Here is a 24,177-nt window from a genome sequence, read left to right as displayed (position 1 = left end):
CACTCTTGTCCACAGTGGTCCAGGCTCTGCTTAAGCATCATACTGCTGGAAGTTACCGCTTCACAGGGCTGTGTCTTGCATTGTCATTTTAGCAGAGAAACAGTCTTATCTTGGACCAAGTTCTGTAGCTGTATAAATTCCACACATTGGTCCCAACTCAGCTCTTTAAAGCTGAAAAAATCTAATTTGTCATTCAATGACAGCCCTTCAAATTTCTCAATACCCCCCATACCCCAGGAAGCCTTTCTTCTCCCAGTTCTGTAGTCCAGCCATCCAGGACCCCACTTACTCTCTATAGATACACCTCCAGGTTACCAAATGGACACCCACATTCTCATGGTGTCTGTCTAGAGCGGAATATGGGTACCCAGACCCTTGATCTCAACTCTACATTTAATAATGTAAATTAAGAACACGTTGATTTCCTCCACACTTTTGCCATTGGAAAATATGGTCAGTGAACCTAGGCCTTCAAATCATTGAAAAATAAACGTTATTTGAGTGAGCCTATCATTCTACATATTCAAAACCTGTTCAAAAGCATGTTCTTAGATATTTGTGACTTCTCAAAGACTCTCACAAACTGAAATGCTACTATTTCTGTATCAAAAAGATAATGCAGCCACTTAGAGGAGCTTTGGTGCTTTGGGCTGTCACTGCAGGAAATACTGGCTTCCTTCTGCCCACAGGGTCTTCCCAAGGGACGGCAGCTTGCAGCTTTCTGAAAAATGATCTCACTGCAGTGAGTTAGAGTTATGTTTTCAAGTGCAAAGAGAAAAGTAACATTTGTTACTCCAGTCATGAACAAGATATCTAAGTTTGTCTGCACTGTGGACTCCTCAGGGACAAACCTTCGATACGAACATACGCAAATACTGTGCACAAATAGATAAATCTGGCATGGTGTTAATGGTGCTTAACACCAGTAAAATGCTGACTGGCCTTGGGGAAGGAAGAAGAATTTCTACAGCCAACTATTAAGCATCAGCGGGGAATAACGTTTACCCAATGCTATAGACACAATCTGACCTCGAGTATTTGTAACCAACATGACACTTGCCGAAGTCTCAGCCGGTATAAAGGCCCCTGGCCCAGCTCAGTCCAAAACAGGACACAGCTGGAAACAGAGTTCAAAAGAAAGAGAGGAATAAATACCCTGGTATTTATTTATATTCTAATTAAAGCTGTTTTCTTCATGGTTATTGTTTGAAAGTATCTTTACCTCCTAGCCATTTCCCAATGACAGCCCAGTGAAGTAACATAAGTCATGTGTGTGCGTGCACGTGTGTGTGTGTGTGTGTGTGTGTGTGGTATTTAAGAAGTAAACAAATTGGGAATGCATGATTCCTCACTTCTACAATGACTCTGCCTCTTGGTGTTCATTAAATAAATACTTACCACCTTCATTGTCCATCTACCCCACTAAGTACAAGCTCTACTTGGGCGGGGATTTGGGGGTTATTGCCTTCTTCCTAGGGCCTACAGCGGAGCCTAGTTCATAGTAGGCTTGGTAAATATTTGTTGAATGAACGGGAACAGCAGGTAAGTGAGCAATGACAAGAACTCTGGCAGGCGCAGGACTCCTCGGGCCTGTGCTCTCAGCATGAGCGCCTGTCTACTCTGCAGACACCTTCCATCTCCCTGTGCCAAGAGAGAGCGAGGTTGGCCAGCACATCAGCATCACAAGGGCAGGAAACTGTCCTACCCCTTTGACAGCAAATGAGAAGGACCGCTCCCTCTGATAAAGTGCCCACAGTTACTTTTCTCTTGGGTTTCTTTTCCTTCCTTTTTTTTTTTTTTATATTATGTTAGTCACCATACAGTACATCCCTAGTTTTCTATGTAAAGTTCCATGATTCATTACTTGCGTATAACACCCAGTGCACCATGCAATATGGCTTTCTTCTGCCCATAAGGGAAATAAGCCCAGGTGATCATGTTGATATTGTGAACATAAGGCCCGGGCAGACACAAAGCATTTCAGAGTCCCTGCTCTCCTCCAAGCCTGGGTGAGGACAGAAAAGACGGGTTGACTCCAGGATCTAGATGCAGAACTTGAAGGGGCACTCAGCTTGCTCCTCTGCAGTTCCGTATTTTCTTCAGCAAGCCACTTCTGGAAGTGGGGTGGTGAGAGAAGAAAAGGAAGCAGAGCAAAGCAGGAGGGCCCCTTGCTCACATGGGGCTTGCATGGCGGGGTATGTCGATGCCTCATGAATTGTGTCTCAGAACCAGGCCTAGGGACAAACTCCTTCCCTCCGGACAGACTCCTCTGCCCCTGACATTACTGTCACCACCAAATCTGATTTAATGGCAATAAAATTTGCTCACTCTTCTACCCATTACCACTGGGAATAGAGGTCCAGGAAATCCAGCTGAATGGGTTCATAAATCAAGTGTGAAATTCCTTATACGTCATTATTTGACTTCATGACCATGACCTTTAGCAAAGAGAAGCTGCAAAGGAATATAAAGCAGTAGCCACACTTAGAGATGAAAAATTCCCGAAGCTGCTATTTCCCAAGGAAGGCCCCAGACACACGGTTTTCAAGAAACAATAGCTGAACTGCCACTGGTGACACTAAGTCAACCAGAGAAAATGTGGTCACTACAGCTGCATGTTTTCCACCTTTTTCACAGAAGATAAGTGTATTTTCAGGTGCCTTGGTGGCTCAGTTGGTTAAGTATCTGACTCTTGATTTTGGCTCAGGTCGTGACCTCAGAGTTGTGAGATCGAGCCCCATATCAGTGTCTGTGCTCAGCAGGGAATCTGCTTGAGGATTCTCTCTCTCCCTCTGGCTCTCCCCCCCCCATCTATGTATCTATCTATCCAAAAAAAAAAAATAAATGAAATGAAGATAAGTGTATTTTCCTCGAGTCTATGCTATAGTTTATGGAAAGTATTGGACCTGGAAAGTTTATCTCAGGAGAATGTCTCACTGGAAGCCAAACTACATCTGATCAGAGATAGGTTCCCACCCCAGTTCTCTGCATACCTGGGGCCTTGACGGTCCTGTCTACAGCATCCCAATAACAGGGCCCATTACCAAGGTGTTTGTGAGACTGCTGGGGTCTGATGTGTGTGTTCTCAAGTTCCTATGTAGAAATCCTAACCCCAAAGATGATGGTTTAGGGGCTGGGGCATTTGGGAGGTGATTAGGTCATGAGAGTGGCACCCTCAGGGTGGGGTCAGTGCTGTTATAGGAGAGATCTCACAGAGCTCCCTCGCCCTTCCCACCGTGTGAGGACAGAGCAAGAGGGCAGTGGTTATACCCCAGGAAGAGGGTCCTCAGCAGAATGTGACCATGCTGCTGCCTTGATCTTGGACTTCTTGGACTGTGAAAATTAAGTTTCTGTTGTTTATAAGACACCCAAAGGGTATTTTGTTACAACGGCCCCAACAGAGGAAGACAAGGACCAAATATGAAGTCCTCCACACACGTGAAGGCATCCTCTAAACAGTAGCTACAATTATGGTGGAAAAAGGAAATCACCATCAATCAGTGGTTCCTCAAGTGTCTCTTCACAGGTGGGAGAAGGAAAATGCCAGTTTGCTTTGGTGTAAGTCGCTGTGCCATTGGCTCAGGGTGAATGAGACTCAAGTGTATTCAAATGCCTTGTATGAAGCCCTCACCTGCATAGCCCACCTGCTGCATGCTCCCATAGCAGGTGCTGACGGGAAGTCCTCACCTTGAGGGGTCAGCAGATCTGAGAAGGATGCGTTGTGGACAGCAGGAGTTGCCACCAGCCTGCAGGTTGCAGGCACTCAGCCCCTGGCCATTGGTTCCGAGAGGCTGGGGGTGCCATGCTCTGAGCGCCCCACCTGTCTGTCACCCACCATGTCTCTACCATATCCACCAGCCACCCCACCTTCTCCAGCCACACTTGCCACCCACTGTGAGTACAGGGAACCTCCTCTCCCTGGCCAGCCATGACCACCTTTTGGTTCCTTCCCCAACCCCCACATGCTGGCATCCAGAATGCTCCCCTCCTGCCTACCCATCCCCCATTCATATTTCCTTCCCATGGAATAGCAGTAACAGCTATTCAGCAAATGTCCTGTGTCCAGGACTGCTCTGACTGCACACACACATTTACCCCTCACGACAGCTCGTGGTGTGAGCTGCCACTACCCTACCTCCATTCCTCAGATAAGAAAGCTAAAGCAAACAGAACTTAACTGACTTCCTGAAAGGGTCAGGGTGGGATTCAAACCCAGGCCTGGCTCTGAGGTCCTGCTCTTAAGCAGTTCCCCCAAACCCCTCAACATCAGGAAAGCTGGTTTTCCACGGCAAAGCTTCCCAAATTTCATGATTTCTGCCATCCACCAACTCTGTTGTTATTTATGTAACATTTGGGGCAGGGTAGTTTCTTTTTTAATGTACATTCATTTTTAAGAATAAACTAAAAGCTCCGAACTTGAGGCTGATCTGTTCAAAAGGAAAATTAGCAAGAGAAGTGTTCAAAGCTGGCTCACTGTAGTTACATGGAGTCTTTCTTGTAATCAGGATGGAAGAGAACAGGAGAGAGGAGGGGTGGGGTGGCCTTTTCTTTCATGAGTTCATGTCTGGCTACTCATTCAGGACCACCTGTCCAAGGATACGCCTCACTAGGCACATCCAGGTCGAAGCACTCACCCAAAGTCTTTCTCTCCTGCTCTGACAAAACCCTACATGCAGTTGGCCTCTAGACAAATGCCTGTGGAAGGGAAGTAACGGTCAGACTTGAAAAAAGTTCTGTCCTAATTAATGCCTGATTTCCCCTCAGACCTCAGCACTTGGCCTCCAGCCCGTCTTTTCTCCAGAAAAGAAGTCCTTCCTTTCCAGACCCAGAGCCCAGCGCCCAGCACTGAGGGAGCCAGATGCCAGGCTGGCAGCCTGGACAAGAGTGTGCTGGTGGACTCCAGCCCCGAAAACAGCTGGTGCCCTGGCAGGACACTCAACCACTGGCCGGCCAGGCTTGTTTACTTCCCAGGGAAAACCACAGAATTGATGTCTCCCCCTTGGTGGAATCTGGAACAGGATGTAGATTTTAACTTTCTAAACACATTCCCTTTACCCTGGTTAAAAAAAAAAAAAGCCACTAGAAGTTTTTCAAGTCCCACTCCATGTTGACCTGTCCACGTGTGGCCTGGTGGGTCTTCGCATGGTGCCCCACACAAGTCCACTGGGCAGCAGGGGCAACAACAGGACACAGGGCGGCCAGCTTCAGACCAGACATGAGTTGGGGGTTGCTCTATTTCCAGGCTTCACTGTGAATCCACAGAACATTCCAAATTAGCACGCAGAGGAAAGGAAGCAAGGAGACATAGCCACACCAGTGGGAATCTGGAGGCTACAAGAATTTGGCACAACCGCCTCGGGTCCAAATTGATTTCCTGGCCTCTGTTAGCAGCTTGGAGAAACTGCTAAAAAGAACAGGGGGCCCATGAAATGCACTATTGTGCTGCCAAACGTTTCACAACCAATTTTCCCAGGGGGATAAAAGCCCTGATTTATAGCATTTGCCAGTTACTGTGATATGAATATTGCCCCTGTGGAGGATTTCCAGCTACCAATATGACTCACTGCCCAACTGAGCAAGAGACTGAGAGGAGCAGCCCCTGTGACAGCAGAACCAATGTCAGGAGCCCTCAGCACCCCCACTGCCTGTGACCCCCACTGAGGCTGTCCTTAAAGGTTACTTACTTTAGTTGTTTCCTTCCTAAAAACAATAATTGTCATTTATTTATTTAACTCATTTTGCTTAATAATCATGCATTTAATAAATACTTGCTAATTGAAATTTAAATTGTTCATTTGGAAGGAAGGAAAGAGCAAAAGGCACACCCTTTCATTTCACTCAAGCTCTCCTTCCTTTTCCAGGCCATAGGACCCCCACCCTGGGTTTAGGGCACTGCGTTCTGTGTGAGTTCAAGAAATTGGGATTCCTGTCCCCACCCCATCCGCCCACTCCCGCCGTGCACATACACTCCATGCCAGCCCTATCCCTGGGGCTGCCACAGGTAGCTGTGCAGCTTAGCCCTGCTTGAAGGCACCTGCCCCAGGACACTGCAGTACATATGAGGCCTCGCACCCCTTCTAAGGGGTGCCCTTTTGCAGTTCCACAAAAGTTCCCCCATTTGCACCAGCTGATAACATGCCAAAGACCTCCTCATGTAGAACCTTAGACTGGAAAACTGTCCCACAATTTAGTCATAAGGTCCAGAAAACTAGCGGGTTTCTTATGTGAGGATAGGAGACGACCCTTTTGGAAAATGGCCCGGCCTGCAATGAATCCACATCTAGACAGGCCTACCTTGGAGGAAGGACTAAGTGAGCGACAGGGGAAAGATCAGAGCCTGTTAGTTAGAGCAGACCTTGAACAGCTGTGTGCACACAGGAGTGACTCCGAGGGTTTGGTCACCAGGAGGAAGGACCACCAGGCCCCACCTGAGTGGCCTGGGGTCTGGGCAGTTACAGGCCTGGTCCTCATACCGGGACAGTCAACCACCCAAGAATCAAGCAGAATCTGGGTCCGCACGGCACTGGAGGAGATAATGCTAAGTGAAATAAGTCAAGCAGAGAAAGACAACTACCATATGATTTCTCTCATCTATGGAACATAAGAACTAGGATGATCAGTAGGGGAAGAAAGGGATAAAGAAAGGGGGGGTAATCAGAAGGGGGAATGAAACATGAGAGACTATGGACTATGAGAAACAAACTGAGGGCCTCAGAGGGGAGGGGGGTGGGGGAATGGGATAGACTGGTGATGGGTAGTAAGGAGGGCACATATTGCATGGTGCACTGGGTGTTATACGCAACTAATGAATCATCGAGCATTACATCGGAAACCAGGGATGTACTGTATAGTGACTAACATAATAAAAAGTCATTAAAAAAAAAAAAGAATCTGGGTCCGCAAACCCATCCTGGACAGACTGGACAGACTGGTCGGCATCTGTTCCAGCGTCCTCAGCAGCACGGGCCGCCTTAGACACCTCGCACCTGGGCTTGTGTGCGTGACTCCGCTGCACGTGGGGAGCAGCTGCAAGGTGGGTGGTGCTTTGCAGCAGCTCCGGAGGAACTGCAGCTCTCCTGGAGAGGGTCCACCTGCTACAAAGATGTCGGGAGAAAGCTGAGCAGCTGAGCCAGCAGAACGCTGGTTTCCTGGCCCAGGACCAGAGGCTCAGGGGTGTGTTGTGAGAACTCAGCAGTGCCTGTGGGGTCTCTATTCTGATTGTGCCAGAGTGGGTGCTGGCAGTCTGCCAAAGGCTTTGTAAGCACTCTGTGTAAGTTCCCTTTCTGCTTCAAAGAGTGGCACTGACTTCCCTTTCCTACAGCTGAGTCCTGACACACACGTTGCCTCTGACGGGGCAGGCAGCTATATTAGGAGAGCTGTGCTTTCAAGTAAAGCTCCCAGACGGCCTGAGGAAATCCTGACTCAGCACAGCTCAGTTACTGTCAGAAGCCTCCCCAGGGGACTCGGTCACACCCTGAGCTGGCAATCACTGCTTTAGATGCTACCAGAGTGACACCTCACTGATGTGTGGAGACCACATGGAATTCAAATTCCATGTCCTTGCTGCTTCATTAACTCAGTCAAGCAGAACCAGCAGGGAGAATGGGGATGTGCTGGTCCAAATGAGTCACCTTACCTATCAATGGCTCAAAAACCTCATGCCAGGCTTTCAGAGGAAGTTTATCTGGATCTGGGATAGGAAATTGCCAAGTGGGGAGGGCCAGCACGAAGAATGAAGGATGAGGGAGTGCCAGGCCAGGCAGCCCCTTTCTGAGAAGTTGCCAGCACCCTCTGTCAGCCCTTCCTCTGGCACCCACGGCGTCCCCTACCCTGGCCTCGATGGTGCTCCAAGGCCCAGAGAGCCCATTGAGCACTCTGCTTCCTGCTCCTCACTGTCCCATGGTCACAGCAGGACTCCACAGCCCTTGGCCCCGCCTTCTTCTGCAGCTGACCCTTGTCCCTCTTCAAGGCCACCTACAGCCTGCTGGCACTGACAAGCCTCCTCCTCCCCAGCTGATGTTAGCACTTAATGTGTGTCTGCTTAAGCAGGAAGTGGGGGCAGACAACAGGAACACAGGGTCCTGGTCAGTAAAGGGCTATTGTCTGCACACAGCAGACTTTACCCTCTGCACACACTAGGAACCACCAGGCGTCTGGCCTGTCACCAAGTTAGTGCTGCCGAGCAGCAGGAGTCCCGTTTACACTGTCACCTCCTCCCTCTTGGGATGGGGAAGGAAGACTCAGGTTCCTCAGTACACTGGCTAGAGCCACACAAAGCTGAACTAAAACCCCATTTCTGACTTTCCCAGCTGGGTAAGCTTGAGGACCCCAGAAGCTCGCTGGGCATCAGGTCCTGGGCTTTAAAACCAAGTATGACCATGAATGTGAGCTCTGAGCATCAGTGTCAGCTCCCGCCCCGTCAGCCAGGGGCTGCCCCCAGACAGCAGGGTCAGGTATGACTTCTGGAGGACAGAGGGCTGGGACACCCCATTCCCAGCCTGGTATGCAGGATGGTCACCAGGAACCTTCCCAGGAGTTGTTGCTGGTGCCCTTTGTGCCAGGAAGGCAGTGGACAGAGGGGTCCAGCCTGGCCGGCATCAGAGACTGGATGAAGGCTGAACACAGGAAGGGGCCGCCCAGGGCACATCCACATGCCACCCACCCATTTGGCCCTCTTCTGAGCCCTGCCGCAGACTGGGTGACCAGATGCCAGCACTGCACGGGCCGCCGTGCTGGGGACTGTCATGCTCTGTGGCACACAGGCCTGACAGCCAGGAGGGCTGTGCATCCTCACCCTCCCCAGGGACCCGGCCTGCCGGGGGCCCACTCCCTCCTAGCTGTGCATAGATTTTCAACTCTGCATCAGACAGCATGTCTAACCTCATAGTGACACTTCCCTTCTGTGTCCACCTAGCATGGGAGGAGGAAATGGGCATTGTGGGGAAAGGGGGCAGGAATGAAGATGCAGCCCCCCCACCACAGCCCGGGACTGATGTGCACTTCTGGACAGGTGAGGAGGTTCCAAACTGCCCTCTGTGGCCACATTGCTGCTCTGATGGGAACCAACATGGCGCTGGGCCTCAGGACACCATAGCGCCACCCACAGTGAAGCTATGAGTCAGGCTTACCCCACTGTCTTGAGACTCCAGAAACAGAAAGGAAAAAAAAAAAAAAAACAGGAACAAAAACACCTAGTCCTAGAAGACTCCTCTCCAAGCTGTGGCAGGAAAGCTTGTCCCCACTCCTCAGAAGCATGCGTTGAGCCCCTTCCCGGCCCCACCCTTTAGGCACCTGCTCCCCTCCCCCACCCCAGGGCCTGCACTGTGCCCTCACCAGGCTGTGCCCCTCCACCTTCCACAACCCAGCCATCCTCCAATAGCCCCTGCATACAGAAGAGGGCTCACAAAAACTGGGACCCAGCTCCAAGGGAGGTGTTCGCTTACATGGGCTCTGCCACTGTTTGCCCCCCGAAAAATCTCAGAAGGGTTCCCATCAAGGAGGTTTCCCTGGCCATAGACACTCTCAGAGTGGATCATTCCCGCTGCAGTCCCAAGATTTGGCCATTCTAAAATATAAAATTCCAAGAGACTTAGCCGACCCAAAAGAAGGACAAGAACAGGAAGGGATCGTGTATAGAAAGATTCAAAACACTTCCCAGTTTCAACATCTAGAGCCAAAGTCTTAAGCAAAGGTACGTGCACAATCCAAGTGACCCAGGGTTTCCACCCGTTCCTGGCAGTCAGCACGCAGATTCCCGACCAAGTTTTGCAATCACAGTTACTCAGAGGTCAGCAGGGGAAAGAGTGTACCCAAGGCAGTTCCCTCCTCTTAGTCAGGGAAGCCAGGACACTGCACATGTGCCCAGGGCCTCTGGCTTCTCCTCCCCCCACCCAGGGGAACCCACGGAGCAAAGTGACTTTGCCCTGCGTGACTCTTGCCATGGAAAACCTCACGGATCAAGGGGCTGTTTTACTCCAGAGCGCCCCGCCCATCAACCTCATTAAGCCCGTTAAGGATTCTTCCCTTCAATTGCTCTGTTTATTTTAATAAAGGAGTTTGCTCATTAAACTAATTGATTTGGGGCTGAGGAGAAGAGCAAGGAACAAGGGTCAGGCCCACGAGAAGGGGGAGGGGCTGCTTTTTAGCTGACAAGAGATTGTTCTCCAGAGGGGAAGTCCCTGCTCTGAAAACACCACCCCACCTCCTCCCAGCCCCAGCAGCCGCAGAGCCACCCCATGCCCTTCCCTCATCAAATCCAAAATCCTTGTCTTCCCAGACCCTGTTGTGGGCTTTCACCCCCCAGGTGCTGCTCCACACTTGGCCATCTGGCAGAGAAGCAGCATGTTTCCATTTTGCAGATGAGGAAACAGAGGGTCAGAACGGTGGAATGACTTGCTCAAGGTGACCCACAGCCAGAAGACAGAGCAGGGATGGAGCACAGGCCTCCGCCTCCACCCTCCCCGGTCCCCTCCCCCTACAGCGCACTCACCTACCATTGCTTCTCTGTCTTCATCATCACACACCCCCCTTCCTGTGCCTCTCAAAAGCCAATCCTTCTCAGAACTTCCCCAGAGCCTTCTCCAACCGGGTGTCCATGTTGAGACTTCCCACTTCCTACTGCTGGCACCCTGGACGTTCCTTTCTGTGACACTCAAGGCCAAGGTAACAAAGAACCTCTGCGGGAAGTGCCTCTAGGCCGTAGATCTGCCCCAGCTCCATTTGTGTTGGTCAAACTGCCCCAGAGAAAGGGGCACCCGAAAGGGCAAGACCCCACCTTGTATTCTCTGTGGGCCCTCCCCATGAGGTCCAGCCGTGCAGTCTCAGTAACACCCAGTGGCTGGCCCCAGCATGCCCAGAAAGAAAGCCGGCCCCTCTATGCCCACCCAGGGCTTCTGAGGCAGGCAGGGTAGAAGGAGGCCTGACATCCCCTCTGCTCCTCTGGACAGGAGTTCCTCACTGTGCGCACCCCCTGCCAGAAAGAAAATGTAACAGCAGATGATCTCTCCTCTGCCCAGGGCCCCGTGGCTAGCACGGTGCCCACCTGCACTGCAGAGTGCACTCCTGCAGGTTCCTGGCCCGTCCAGCAGGGAGATCCTTGGAACCGGTGCCCACTGATGTCACAGAGGGAAGGAACCCGGGGGGGGGGGGGGGACAGGCAAGGACATGGGGCTTCCCCAGGGTTCCCAAAGCCAATCCTGCCAGGCCTCCCCCGCCCAAGGGAGGTAAGGTTTCAAATATGTGTCAGTATTCAGAATCGTGGAGTCCACCCACAGGCAACCCAGGGCACATCTCCCAGAACAGGTGGCAGGGCCCTCACTGCCCCCCGAGAGAACGTTTCCAGGACGGATCCCAAACACAAAGAGCAAGCTGGAGAAACGTGCCTTGAAATTGAGCTCACTTAAAATGTATGTGTGTGAGTGCACAATCACGTGTGCACCCGTGTGTGTGCGCATGTGTGCACGTGTGTCTGCCCAGACTTGGGGCCACGAGTGGAGATTCTGGTGAGCAGGATGGAGGTGTCACCAGGGTCGCTAGGCAGGAGTTGTTGGTCCCCATTACAAGCTCTACCATGATTCTCCAGGAATGTGACTCCTCAAAAAACTTCAGCAGCCCCAGGAGGGAGAGGCGATCTACTCCTGTCTCGGAGTCCCCTCCTTATCAACCTCCTAGACAACTTATTTGGGAAAAAATCAGAACAGTGTTTGTTTGTGTTTGGGGAGGGTAGGGATAGTGACTGAGAAGGGGCACAAGGACCCTCCGGACAGTGGTCGTTATTCCGTATCTCGATAAGGATATGAGTTACACAGGTGCACACACTGATCAAAACTCAGCAAATCTAAACTTGTGCATTTCACTGCATATAAATTTCACATCAAAAGAGAGAAAATAAACACACAATGAACTCTAGTTAATGCTGTGCTGCCGAAATGCATCCAAAACAAGATGGACTGACTCACGGAGGGATGGATACATAAATCACATGGGAAATCACACAAATCACATTGTAAAACATTAAGGGTAGAATCTGGGTGCTAAGTACACAGTAGGTGCACTGCTTGAAATTTTTGAAATTATGAAATGTTTTAGAATAAAGCGTTGGAAACAACAAGAACAATAATAATTCCTATCTGACCAGGCTGTGGTATTTAAATAAAATAACTCAGGTATGATGCTTACAACAGTCCCGGAACCCAGAAAGTACCGGATAACAGTAGCTATCGCTGTGATCATCACTACTTTTATTTAGTAGTGCTAATTTCGCCTCCAACACATTCCATCACGTCCCGTGCCTACAGGTAGGATTACTCCGGTCATGACCATCACCCATTCTACAGATGGCAGACTACAGGGCTTCACAAGATGACCGTGCCAGCCTCACCACGGCAGACTGCAGGTCCCCCGTGTCTAGAGCAAAGGCCATAGTGCTTGTCCCAGGAGTGGGGCCTGCACTTGCCGACCTATCACCTTCTATTTTTTTTTAATTTATTTATTTGAGAGAGAGAGGGAGGGAGGCAGAAAGAGCACACAAGCAGGGGGTGCGCCAGAGGGAGAGGGAGAAGCAGACTCTCTGATGAGCAGGGAGCCCGACACGGGGCTCAATCCCAGGACCCTGGGTCATGACCTGAGCCAAAGGCAGATGCCTAACTCATTGAGCACCCAGGTGCCCTGGACTTGCCCCCTTCTGTGCCTGAGGTCACAGTGGGGGAAGAGGGCGGAGTGGCCACCCCCAACATCCAAACGGACACCATGGGTGTGGTTCCCAGCATGCCAGGCTCTGAAAACCACAGCCCCATAGAGTTTCTTGCAAGAGCTCAGGCTCCAAGTCTAAAAACTGGTCTTCAGGCTGACAAAGGCACCTTGGCTGCCACCACATGAGACACTGGGCAGGAAAGCACTTTATTTTAGTGGCAGTTTATATGCTGGCAGGACGTCCAGCACCAATGTCTAGGTGGCTTTCCTCTCAGCAGGGAGAAATCTCATGTCAAAACCTAAAATGACCAGGAGAATAATTAACCCAGGTCCGTCAAAAACTAGTTGCCATTACAAACAACCCGTACACATGCTTCTCTTCTTCCTCGAACAGCAACTAGAGGCAGCCATCTGGCCCTCGGCCCAGCTAAGGTTTGTAAAACCATTCCAGGCTAAGTCTGCTTCTGTTTAAAGAGAGAATGATGAGCATGTCTCTTGCCTGGGGCTGCTTTGGTACAATGGAACTAAAGCTGTTCTGAGGTTCGACACACTGCTGCATTCCTGACCATACCCCGTGGCTCAGATGAAACCACACATCTCCGCAGGCCACTTCGAGCCCAGCCCTCAGACCTCCCAAGGCTACTGACCCCTGACTCAGTGTGCACAGGAGGGATGGCCAGCCAAGGAGCTGTCCCTGGGGCCCAGGCACATCTGAGGCAGTGACAGAAGGAAAATGGTCCATCACCAGACCAGCTTATCTCCAGCATCCGGGCGGTAAGCCCGTCTACCCCCACCCACAGAGTCTTAATGTTTTACTAAAGAATTAAACATAAATCAAGTTGGGCTGGTAATAGTAATGAACGGTGAAGCCGGTTTGTTTGTTAGAGTGGTGCTCCCCAAACTCAAGTGCGCACAGGGGCCTGGGGGTCTGGCTCAGCTGTTGGGGTGGGGCCCAAGTCTCCCAGGGCCAGTGCTGCTGGTCAGTGGGGTACACGGAGGCCGGCTGCGGAGACAGGTGAGCAAACAATGCAGACAGTGGTGAAGGGTGTGACAGCCAAGGGTTGTGGATGGGGGGATGGGTACAGTGGTGCCCACAAGGAGCTGCAGCAGATCAACAAACATCATTTTGCTGCATCCAAAAGTCAACTTGAGTACAATTATACCAGGTTTGGTGAATTTGGTCTGTGATAAAACGTGAGTTTGAGAAACAAACAAACCTAGGGGTGCCCAATGGCCCCCAAGTCACCCAACTGGCAGGGGAGTCACTGTTGCTCTCAGGCCCCCTGCTTCCCTAAAAAACAGTCTTCCTACCACCCTCCACCCCTCCCCATTCCCACTGTCCCAGCCACACGCACCTTCTCTCTGTTCCCAGGACACCTGCACTCATTCATGGTCCTGGATGGGCCTGGGAATTCTTCCTCCAATCTTGGCTGCTCCTTCTTGGCAACAAGACCTCAGCTCTGTTGTTACCTCCTCGGAGAGGACTTCCCTGACTTTTCAGTCTAAAACGACCACCCAACCACACCCTACCATGCATTTGGGGACTGTTTGTTAGCACCACATACCCTAGCCTGTCCTGACTGATAGTGGCACTCAGTGAAACTTGTTGAATGATTGGACCAGAAAAGTCTCAAGTTGCCCACCAGGAGAATGAGCATTACTTGATTGCAGGGGAGGGGTGGTGCTGGTGATAAAGGACATACAACTCAGGTTCACGGTGGGTCTGAGATAGCACTGTAAAGGCAAGTTTAGGCTTAACCAAAGGGGGTTTTATCCCCGGGGAATGGGAAAGCACTGGTCTGCAGGGACAAACCACAGAGATCCCTGAGCAAGGCAGTCAAGCAAGAGGCAGTGCCTTAGGAAGCCGGGTTACTGTTCCTGGGTGCTGGGCTCCCTCAAACCCCCGACACGCACACAACATCCAGAAAGGTGCTTGACACATGGAATGTGTGAAGAACTTATCTAAAGAATCAACACAAATGTCAGGAGGACCCCCCTTTAAATGGCATGATCTTATTTACAGTCCCCCTCTCAGAGCACTGGCAGAGAAGAGGCTGAGTAGCCTCATTTGTTTATTCCAGCATGTATTTCATTCACTTTGCACTCATGTTTACTTTCCTGGGACCAGAGAACATTTCCAAAGCTGAAACATGTCCCTTGATACAAAGATGACCTCCACCTAGAGCAAGACAAAATCACACAGGACTGTGCCAAAAGCCTCCCCATACCCTGAACATTCGTCACATTTGTGTCCAAAGAGCCAGAACTTTCCTTGGGAACCTAAAGGCAGCAAGTATTGCCATGGTGAACAAGAAGGGGAGCCCTCCTCCAAGCTGGGCAGTCTTGCTCCTGCTAATGGCCCCGCAGAGGTGTTTGGTGCTGGTGTCCACCACGCACAGAGACGTGAAGGCCCAGGAGACCCTGCTGGGCACTGAGACGCCATCAGGGGACACACAGTACCTGTACGTGATCCTCACTTCAGTCCCAGGCTCATCCCGCTCCCAGATCAAAGCGACGGTCTCTGGGGACTTCTGAACGTGCTGATCCAAGCAGTTGACTGCACAAAAACAGGTTTTACAGATGTTACACTTGGTGCTTTTAAAGTTGGATAAGGGGAGGGTTTGGTTTGCCAAGGCTTGTGCTACTCTCCACTGAGATGGACCCTACACTCCTCAAAGGCAAGGGTTCTTCTACCTCCTTGCAAGGAGAGTGATTGTCAGAGCTGGCAAAACAAGACAACCAGCACACAAATAGCATCTCACAGGTGCAGGGTGGTCCCTTGTGAATACTCTGAAGCAGGTGCTTCACACCTGTGGTGGTCCCAACCTGTGGTCCCAACCCTGTGGTCCCAACCCTGGCGTCACCCAGGACACCCCCAGGGACCCCAACCCAATTGGCCCTGTGGTTTTCAAGGCTCCCTCCTGGGTGGTTCTAACATGCAGCTGGGGCTGAGTGCTGTCACCTGAGATGTTGGAAAGAAAGCTTAATGCAAACAGCCCACCCCTGATTCAGTACACAGTTCATGCGGCAGTCTCTCGAGTCCGTTGCAGGTGCAATCCAGGGCAAGGATTCATATCCCCTCTCAGATGTCCAGCCAGCACCCTACAAACCACCTATGCTCCAACAAGTGATGAAATGATGGGGAAATGGCATGCTGGTTTTCCGGAAGACTCTGCTCCCCACCCCCTCTGTTACCCAAGCTCAGATCGCGTGACTGCCTGTAAAAACAGGTCAGTTCTGACAGTTTACTGTAAACCTGAAGATTAGTAGGATCGGGTAATTTGCTAACATCCTGTTCATTACTCTTGATTTCAAGGTGAGCTTGGATCTGGTAGGTTCATGCTGGCGCGCCTTCCTATCAGCCCTCACAGCCAGGTTTCATACGCACTCCCCTTCAGGAGGGAAACAACAAACACAAGTAGCTTTTGTAACCAGCAGCTGTCTGCCCGCCCAGTCTTCAGGGTCACCCATAATGTCCAGGTATATACATTTTTTTTTTCTTTGAATGCAGTTGCTTATCTTCTCCAATCTCCTCCCATACAAATGGGAGAAGCATTATCTACCATGTCTAATCACAGGACTACGATAAGAATCAAATAAAAGACCAAAGTTGAAGTGCTATTGTATGAATGCAAGGTACTGTTATCAACTGATAATACGATGCAATGAGTTACAGGGACTTAGATAATATTTCTTGATGGAGTAACTGTCCTGACAAAAGTTATGGGAGACCATACCCATAAAAGATCACGTGATTCTCATAGTTCTTGAGAGGGTGAACCCACGTGAAAATATTTATATACCCTAGCTGTTGTGTGTGAATCACATTTTTTCCCTCTTGTGTTATTTTATATATCATTTACTCTTACAATAAAAAAAATTCATTTGGGGGCACCTAGGTGGTTCAGTCAGTTAAAGCGTCTGCTTTTAGCTTAGGTCATGATCTCACGGTCCTGGGATCCAGCCCCACATTGGGCTCCCTGTTCAGCGGGGAGCCTGCTTCTCCCTCTGCCTCTGCTCCTACCCCCGCTTGTGCTCTCTCTCAAATAAATAAATAAAATCTTTTAAAAAAATGTTATTTGAATTTTCTGGCTCCTGACATCTATATAAGTTATACCTCAAAAAGTTTAATAAACAAAGATAGAAGTCATCAGGAAGAATTATTAATAATAATACTACTTACTGATACTGGAAAGTTCTTTGAATTACTAGAAAAAACAGAAGAGAAGAAATACCATAAAAATAGAAGATAGAAAATACAAGAAGTCAAACTGAGAAGGAGGTTGGTGGCAAAACCTGGATTTATACAAGAAACCTGATATTAGAGTGTGTGTGTGTGTGTGTGTGTGTGTGTGTCAATCAGTCCAAAATTTAGAAATCAAGAGTTTTCACACTAAAACCACAGATTTCTGGCATCTCTTGGGCAACCAGCAGTTGAGGCCACACCCTGCCTGGACGTTGAAGCAGTGACCACCTCCCACTTCCCCACTCCCACCATCAGCCCACCACCCCTAATACCCTACTGCTGCTGCCTGGCCCGGGAGGACCTAAGTGATGGACTTGGAAGAGGTGACCTGGGCAGGTCACAAGCCTGGAAGCGCCCAGCTGAGAACCCACAGACTGAGTTACAGCCATGCACTGCATGGGGTGGGTGGTAATGCTCGCTGGCCTCTGGCTGCTTCAGGCATCACAGGTGAGCTGGTTACGGGAGTAAACCCTCAGCTTCACCCTAAACCTGCTTCTATCCAAGAAGCCTGCTCTAAAATACCTTCTCCCACTCTGAGTGTGACTCTTTGGGTCACCCTGAAAAGTGGGCAGCTCAGGGGTAGCCTGGGAAACCGTTTCCAGGTGCTCTGGGAGGTCCAGGGACCTGCCCAAGGCCATGGCCAGAAAGCAGCAGGAAGGGCCTCAAATCACCCGTGACACCTCACCCAGGGTTCATCTCCCCGCATTGTCTGTTCCCACTGCAGCCAGGGCACCAGGACATACTTCTCACCCCATGAATGACTGCCCAGCTTCGAGCCAAGACTGTCACAGCCTCCGGCCCCAGCAGGGCATCCCACACCTGGTTCACACCAAGCAGGAAGGCAGAGCTGCAGAAAGCAGCAGAGGCACACCTGCCATGGGATGGACACTGGGTATCCAGAGTGTGGCTGGATGGTCAGTGAGACCATCCGTGTATCTCTGTCTTTCTGGGGCTGATGGATGGCAGGAATCCAGGCAGGTCAGCACTGAGCCCCAGGTGCAGTGTTCCCTATGTGCCTCCCCCGCACATAGGAAGTGCTCCACAAGCAGCCGCTAAGGCTCCACGTGATCTAACCTCCCCCCACTGATCATGTTGAGTCTAGTGAGCGCCTCTCTGCCTCAGGGCCTTTGCACTGCTTCTCCTTGCCTGGGGGACACTCACTGTCCTACTGCCCACACTGCTGCCCTTCACCTGATGCCCAAACTCCTGCAGGTCTGGCCTACACATTCCCACTCTCATTGAGCACTTCACGTCCTGTGGACCTCATGCCTCCCTCTAACTTTCCCTGAGCTGTTACACTTGCTGCCCCTCTGTGGACAGGGATCCAGTGTCCTGTCCATATTTATTCGTGTGCAGCCTAACCCAGAGCACAGAGCGGAAAAACACCACAGCTCTGAATGATGGATGGACCATTCGAGTCCTCGAGCTGGAGGGCAACACTGGAGTCTAAATGACACCGTTGGTTCCATGACTGGAGAGGGAACAGATGCCTTCTTGTCTTAGTGGCTTTATCTCTCAAGGTCTCTTTCTAGTCTAAATTAATGCTTCTGAATCCCCCCGAATCCCCAGAGGGCTAGCACAGAGATGGTGAGGCCCCACCCCGAGTCTCTGAATGAGCAGGTCTGGGCGGGGGGGGGGGGTGGCATGCAGATCTTCTCCTCTAGTAAGATCCCACGTTCTGCTACTGCTGCCAGTCCAGGACCCGCTCTGGAAGACAGACACGTATGCTTACAACTACACACATTCTAGTCCAGGTTTGGGGCAGGGCAGGCAGAACTTTCTTTTTTCCTTTGGAGACAGGAGTAATTAAAGACATTCTGTAAGACATGTGGCCAGACCTTTGCTGGATGGCAGCCTGGAGTCATAGGGAAAACCCACGCGCTGGAGTCTGGACCCTGTCCAACCACTTGCTAACTGCAGACGGTGCACTGCTTATCTAATTTAAATCTCGCTTTCCTCGTCCATTGTGGGAGTGATGGCTCCTGACTCAGAGACATGGTAGGAATTGGATGCTTCGCGGGTTTCCTGCATGAGGTCAGATGGTGCTACTGTGTTCCCAAGAGAAACAGCCTCTGCAGCTGCCACGGACGACACTCAGATGACACAGGCATGTGCACAAGGCACAGTACAGGGCCTGGGGTGACAGTGGCCCCAAAGCCCTGTAATACATGGGCATGGTTCCTGCTATTCCCTCAACTGCAGGGAGGAAAGGAAGAAGGGAGGGAGGGTGGAAGGAAGGAAATTCTTCCTTCTCCACATTTGGAAACAAAGCCTCCACCCAAAGAACTGAGCAATGGGACAAGAAAATTCCATTTCCAAGAACAAGCAGTTAAGGACCTAGTGCAATTTAAGGCTCAGCTCAAACCCCACCTCCTACTGCAAGCCTTTTCCAATTTCCCAAGTGATGTCTTGCTCCCTGTCACTTGGTGGCTCACACCATTTAATGCTTACTTACCTGCCCAGTGGTCCCCACTCTGGGACACAATGCTAGCTTTGCTAAATCCTCCCCTATATGGGTCACAAGTCCCTGGAGACAGGGACCATGTTCCTAAGATTCCTTTATCACGGGGTCGGGGTGGAGGGGATGATATCAGAATTCTCCCTTTAGCAGCTATAAAAACCTTGAGCAAGTGACCCCAGTGTGAAGTCACTTGCTTGCTGATATGTGGTTCATCTCCTTGGAAAAATGCAGGCTCTGTGGCTTTGGGCATTTTCCATACTGTGCATCACTGTACATGAATTGGAGCCTTCATTTCCACATCTGTACAATAGGACCACCAACCACTTCACATTGGTGTCACGAGGATGAGGTGAGATGAGGCTCCATCATGTTCCTAAGAACAGGTCGGCACCCTGGGCCTAACACAAATCTGCCTAACAACAAGCAAATGCCTGTTGGTGGCTCATGGGTTTCGAGGGATTTTTTAAAAAGATTTTATTTATTTTATTTGAGAGAGAGAGAATATGAGTTGGGGGGAGGGGCAGAGGGACAAGCAGACTCCCTGCTGAATGTGGACCCAGATGCACTTGCAGCCCTTGATCCCAGGAGCCTGAGATTAGGGCCTGAGCTGAAATCAAGAGTCAGATGCATAATTGACTGAGCCACCCAGGTGCCCCTGAGTTTTGTTTTTAAAAAAAGATTACAATAGGATTCTCATCTCCATTATAAAATGGCACACACTTAGATAGGAATTTTCAAGAACTCTTGTCAGTTGTTTAAACACACCTCTTCCCCTCCCCAACTTCAAGTGAAGCCACGTAGGGAAATTCACTTTTAATCAAAAGAAATGAGGGAGTTAATATTCACAAAAGGATTCACAATGGGCTTTCTTTAAATAGAAAATCTCCCTGGCACATTTTAAGAAATTACATCAGTGACAAATTGTATTTGCCAACTTTCCAGAAGCATCTGCTATTTAAAGTAAGTCGTGCATCTGACGACTGGGAAGAATTCGGTCTCTTCAGAAGGACCCTCCTCCTGAGACCGAGGGCTGCACTTCCAGTTAGACTTCCTTGAAAGACTTTAGAAAAGTTACTGCAAACCCTGAGAGAAAAAGGAAGCACAGAAATGCAGCATCTTGCCACTCTCTGTGCATCTGCCTTCTGAATTATGGGAGGTGTAATCAGAAAGAGGAGGAAACTACAGCAACATGGTTGCCATAGCTTCCGCTCAGGCTCCAAAAACCATCCAGAAATCTCTATGCTCAATGGTCAATTAAAAATAGTTTTTCTACACCCTTGCTTAAAAGTAAGAAAACCCATATTTAAAAAAAAAAAAAATCTGACTCAGAATTTGGTCTTTATTTTTTTTTTTAAGATTTTTTTTTTTTTTGACAGAGAGAGAGACAGCCAGTGAGAGAGGGAACACAAGCAGGGGGAGTGGGAGAGGAAGAAGCAGGCTCCCAGGGGAGGAGCCCGATATGGGGCTCCATCCCAGGACTCCGGGATCACGCCCTGAGCCAAAGGCAGACGCTTAACGACTGAGCCACCCAAGCCCCGGAATTTGATCTTTAGAAAACAGAATTTAGGGGCACCTGGGTGGCTCAGTTAGTTAACTAGCATTTGCCTTCGACTCAGGTCCTGATCCCAGTGTCCTGGGATCAATGGAATCAGGCTCTCTGCTCAATGGGGAATCTGCTTCTCCCGTTACCACTTCCCCTGCTCATGCAAGCTCAAGCACGCGCGCTCTCTCTCTCAAATACATTAATTAATTAATAAAACGTTTTAAAGAAAAAAAAGAAAACAGAATCTAGTTGTGTGTTTTGAAAGCAACACATCATTACCCTCCAGTTTCGATTCTCAACTTCCTGACCTCCTCAGCTTATGTGCCACAAAGCACAAACTTACCCACTGAGCCCTGGGAAAGACAGAGGCAAATTTCAAACACTGGTAAGAACCCTTTTTATATACCAACCCTTTATCAGCTATGTTATTTGCAAATATCAGAGGGGAGGTTGGTGGAAGGATGGGTGAAATAGGTGAAGGGGATTAAGATCTTGATGAGCACTGAGTAATGTATAGAATTGTTGAATCACACTATATTGTACACCTGAAACTAATATAACACTGTATGTTAACTATACGGGAATTAAAATAAAAAACCTAATTTAAAAAAAAAAGGTATCCTTTTTAGATCTTGGTTTTCCAAAGAACCTTCTGCAAAGCAGTTTTACATAAATATAATAGAAGAACCTGGAGGCTCTACCGGCCCTGCCCAGGGGACCTCTGACACCATGACCCCACCTGGTGACTTGGCTATCCCAGAGCCCCAGGATGGACTTTGAGAGCCAGCTTGGCCATTTGCATGCCTTCCCTAGCCTCCTTCCCGCTTATCCAAGACTAATCATACTCAAACCCATGTGGTCGTGTTCAGAGGAAACGGCATTCTAGTAACACTGCTGAAGGCTAAGTTCAAGGTCACAGGCTTCCCCATGATTCATTAGTAAATAACAAAAGCCAGTGATTGGATGCAAGTAATGCTATACAAGCGTTTTCTCATTTGCCGCTAACAATAGCCCCAGATGTCCCCAGGTCATACACTGCTGGTCGGAAGAAGCCTAGCAGCTTGGCTCTGAGTATTGGTCTGAGTATTGGTCTCTGAGACCTCCAGTTGCCCATGTTCCATGGCCCAGTGACATGCTGTGACAAGCCCTGTGTAGGTGCTTCGGCCCACAGTTCCAGCTGAGCCCAGTCTACAGTCATCCCAGCCCAGGCCCCAGACTTTGGAGTGAGAAGCAGGGCAGATGGCAACAGCCCCAGACAGCCTTCAGGAGCAGAAACAAGCCATCCCCTAGGGCTTGCCCATCAGGCCCTGTCCAAAGTCCTGACCCACAGAATCCTGGAGAGTAATAAAATGGTTGTTGCTTTATGCCACTAAGCTTGGGGTGGTTGGATACGCAAGGATTCAAACCTAGGTGTGATTCTAGACACACCCTGGACAACTAAACTGTACTACATCACCCATATACCATTTTTCTTGCTTAAAGGAGTCACCTCCAGGACCCTAATCCCAATCCTACTCACTTTAGAAGTGCTTTCATCTGTGCTGGTCTGGGATCTGTATGTCAGTGGTTCTCCACCTTGAACATGCATCAGGAGCACCTGGAGGGCTTGTTAAAAACACAGATGCGGGGCGCCTGGGTGGCTCAGCTGGTTGAGAGTCCAACTCTTGATTTCAGCTCAGGTCATGATCTCAGGGTCGTAAGATTAAGCCCCATGTCGAACTCCCCACTCACTGTGGAGTCTGCTTGTCCCTCTCCCTCTCAGGCCTCTCTCTCAAATAAATAAAATCTTTAAAAAACAAACAAAACCCATAGAGATGGCAGGGCCCCACTCCCAGGGTTTCTAGACATAAACTGGTCAGTTTTTGACAGTCTAGGATGGGGTCTGAAAACTTGTGTTTCTAAAGACGTAAAGGACCTATATTCTAGAAACTATAAATCACTCTTGAAAGACATTGAGGAAGACAGAAAAAGATGGAAAGATATTCCATGCTCATGGATCGGAAGAATTAACATAGTTAAAATGTCCATGCTACCCAGAGCAATCTACACTTTCAATGCCATCCTGATCAAAATACCAATGACATTTTTCAAAGAGCTGGAACACTTACGTCATTACCTAAACCGTTACGTGATTCGGAAACGCAAACAGATTTTATCACACCGGAGCTGAGCTAGAGAAGCACCCTTGTTACTTATTGTGAGCCCTACCTGGGTCCCTTTTTCTAGCAAAGCTCAAACAGCCTCTGAAGCCTTCACTATCTTCCTAAACCTAAGTAGAAACGAACCATCGTTCTGCTCAGGAGCCACGTTGTTAGCTCTGGGACAACCAGCAAAGGCTGTATTGGTCCCCTGATACACTGACCTTTCTTCGGCCTGGGCCCCGTGGTCCAGCAGCGCTCCCTCCGTACAAGACTAGGGCTAAGGGGAAGCTCAGAAGGAAGGGAGGTCACTGCAGCTTCATCTTCCCTCCACTCCAGCCCCACATTATTATGTTTCCCAGGTGCCCTCTTATGGGTCTTGAACCCGTCACAGCCCAGCCCAGTACAGGCCAGCCCAGGGACTCTCTGGGGCTAGCTTCTGCTTCCCCGGGCACATTCCAGGCCATCAGTGTGCTTCTAAACTCTGAGACTATGTATCGAAAAGACTGGTGAGTTGAAAAACATGAGGGCCTGGTCCTCTAGCTTCTCAGCCAGTGTCTGAGGTGGCAGATTTTTCTTGAACTCTGTGTTATCTCTCAATTAGCAGATGCAGAGACTCAGCTAACAGATGCAGAGACTCAGCTAACTAGAAAAATACAATAGGAAATACCATTCACATTAACAACCAACAACTATCTAGAAATTAACCTAACAAAGAATGCATGAATCTTTTATGAAGAAAAAAATGAAAATTATCCATATCATACAGAAGGTCTTAACTAATAAGGAGATCAAGACTGTTCACCGGGCATTGTCCACAATAGCTAAATCGTGGAAGGAGCTGAGATGCCTTTCAACAGATGACTGGATTAAGAAGTTGTGGTCCATATATACAATGGAATATTACTCAGCTATCAGAAAGAACGAGTTCTCAACATTTGCTGCAACATGGACTGCACTGGAGGAGATAATGCTAAGTGAAATAAGTCAAGCAGAGAAAGACAACTATCATATGATTTCTCTCATCTATGGAACATAAGAACTAGGAAGATCGGTAGGAGAAGAAAGGGATAAAGAAAGAGGGGGGTAATCAGAAGGG

At 49.6% G+C, this 24,177-nt stretch overlaps 1 protein-coding gene across 1 annotated transcript in view; it reads right to left on the bottom strand.

The window, feature by feature from the left end:
* The window catches only part of ACSS1 (acyl-CoA synthetase short chain family member 1), a 64,746-nt gene that overhangs the window by 37,831 nt on the left and 2,738 nt on the right, over positions 1-24,177 (bottom strand). Inside the window, exon 2 of the mRNA XM_040637883.1 lies at positions 15,151-15,247. Within this exon, the coding sequence (XP_040493817.1) occupies positions 15,151-15,247 (97 nt within the window). The remainder of the gene's footprint in view (positions 1-15,150; positions 15,248-24,177) is intronic.

The sequence above is a fragment of the Ursus maritimus genome, unplaced genomic scaffold (assembly GCF_017311325.1).
Source record: "Ursus maritimus isolate PB19 unplaced genomic scaffold, ASM1731132v1 scaffold_22, whole genome shotgun sequence".
In the NCBI taxonomy this organism is placed as follows: domain Eukaryota; kingdom Metazoa; phylum Chordata; class Mammalia; order Carnivora; family Ursidae; genus Ursus; species Ursus maritimus.
This window is presented reverse-complemented; position numbering and strand designations above follow the sequence as displayed.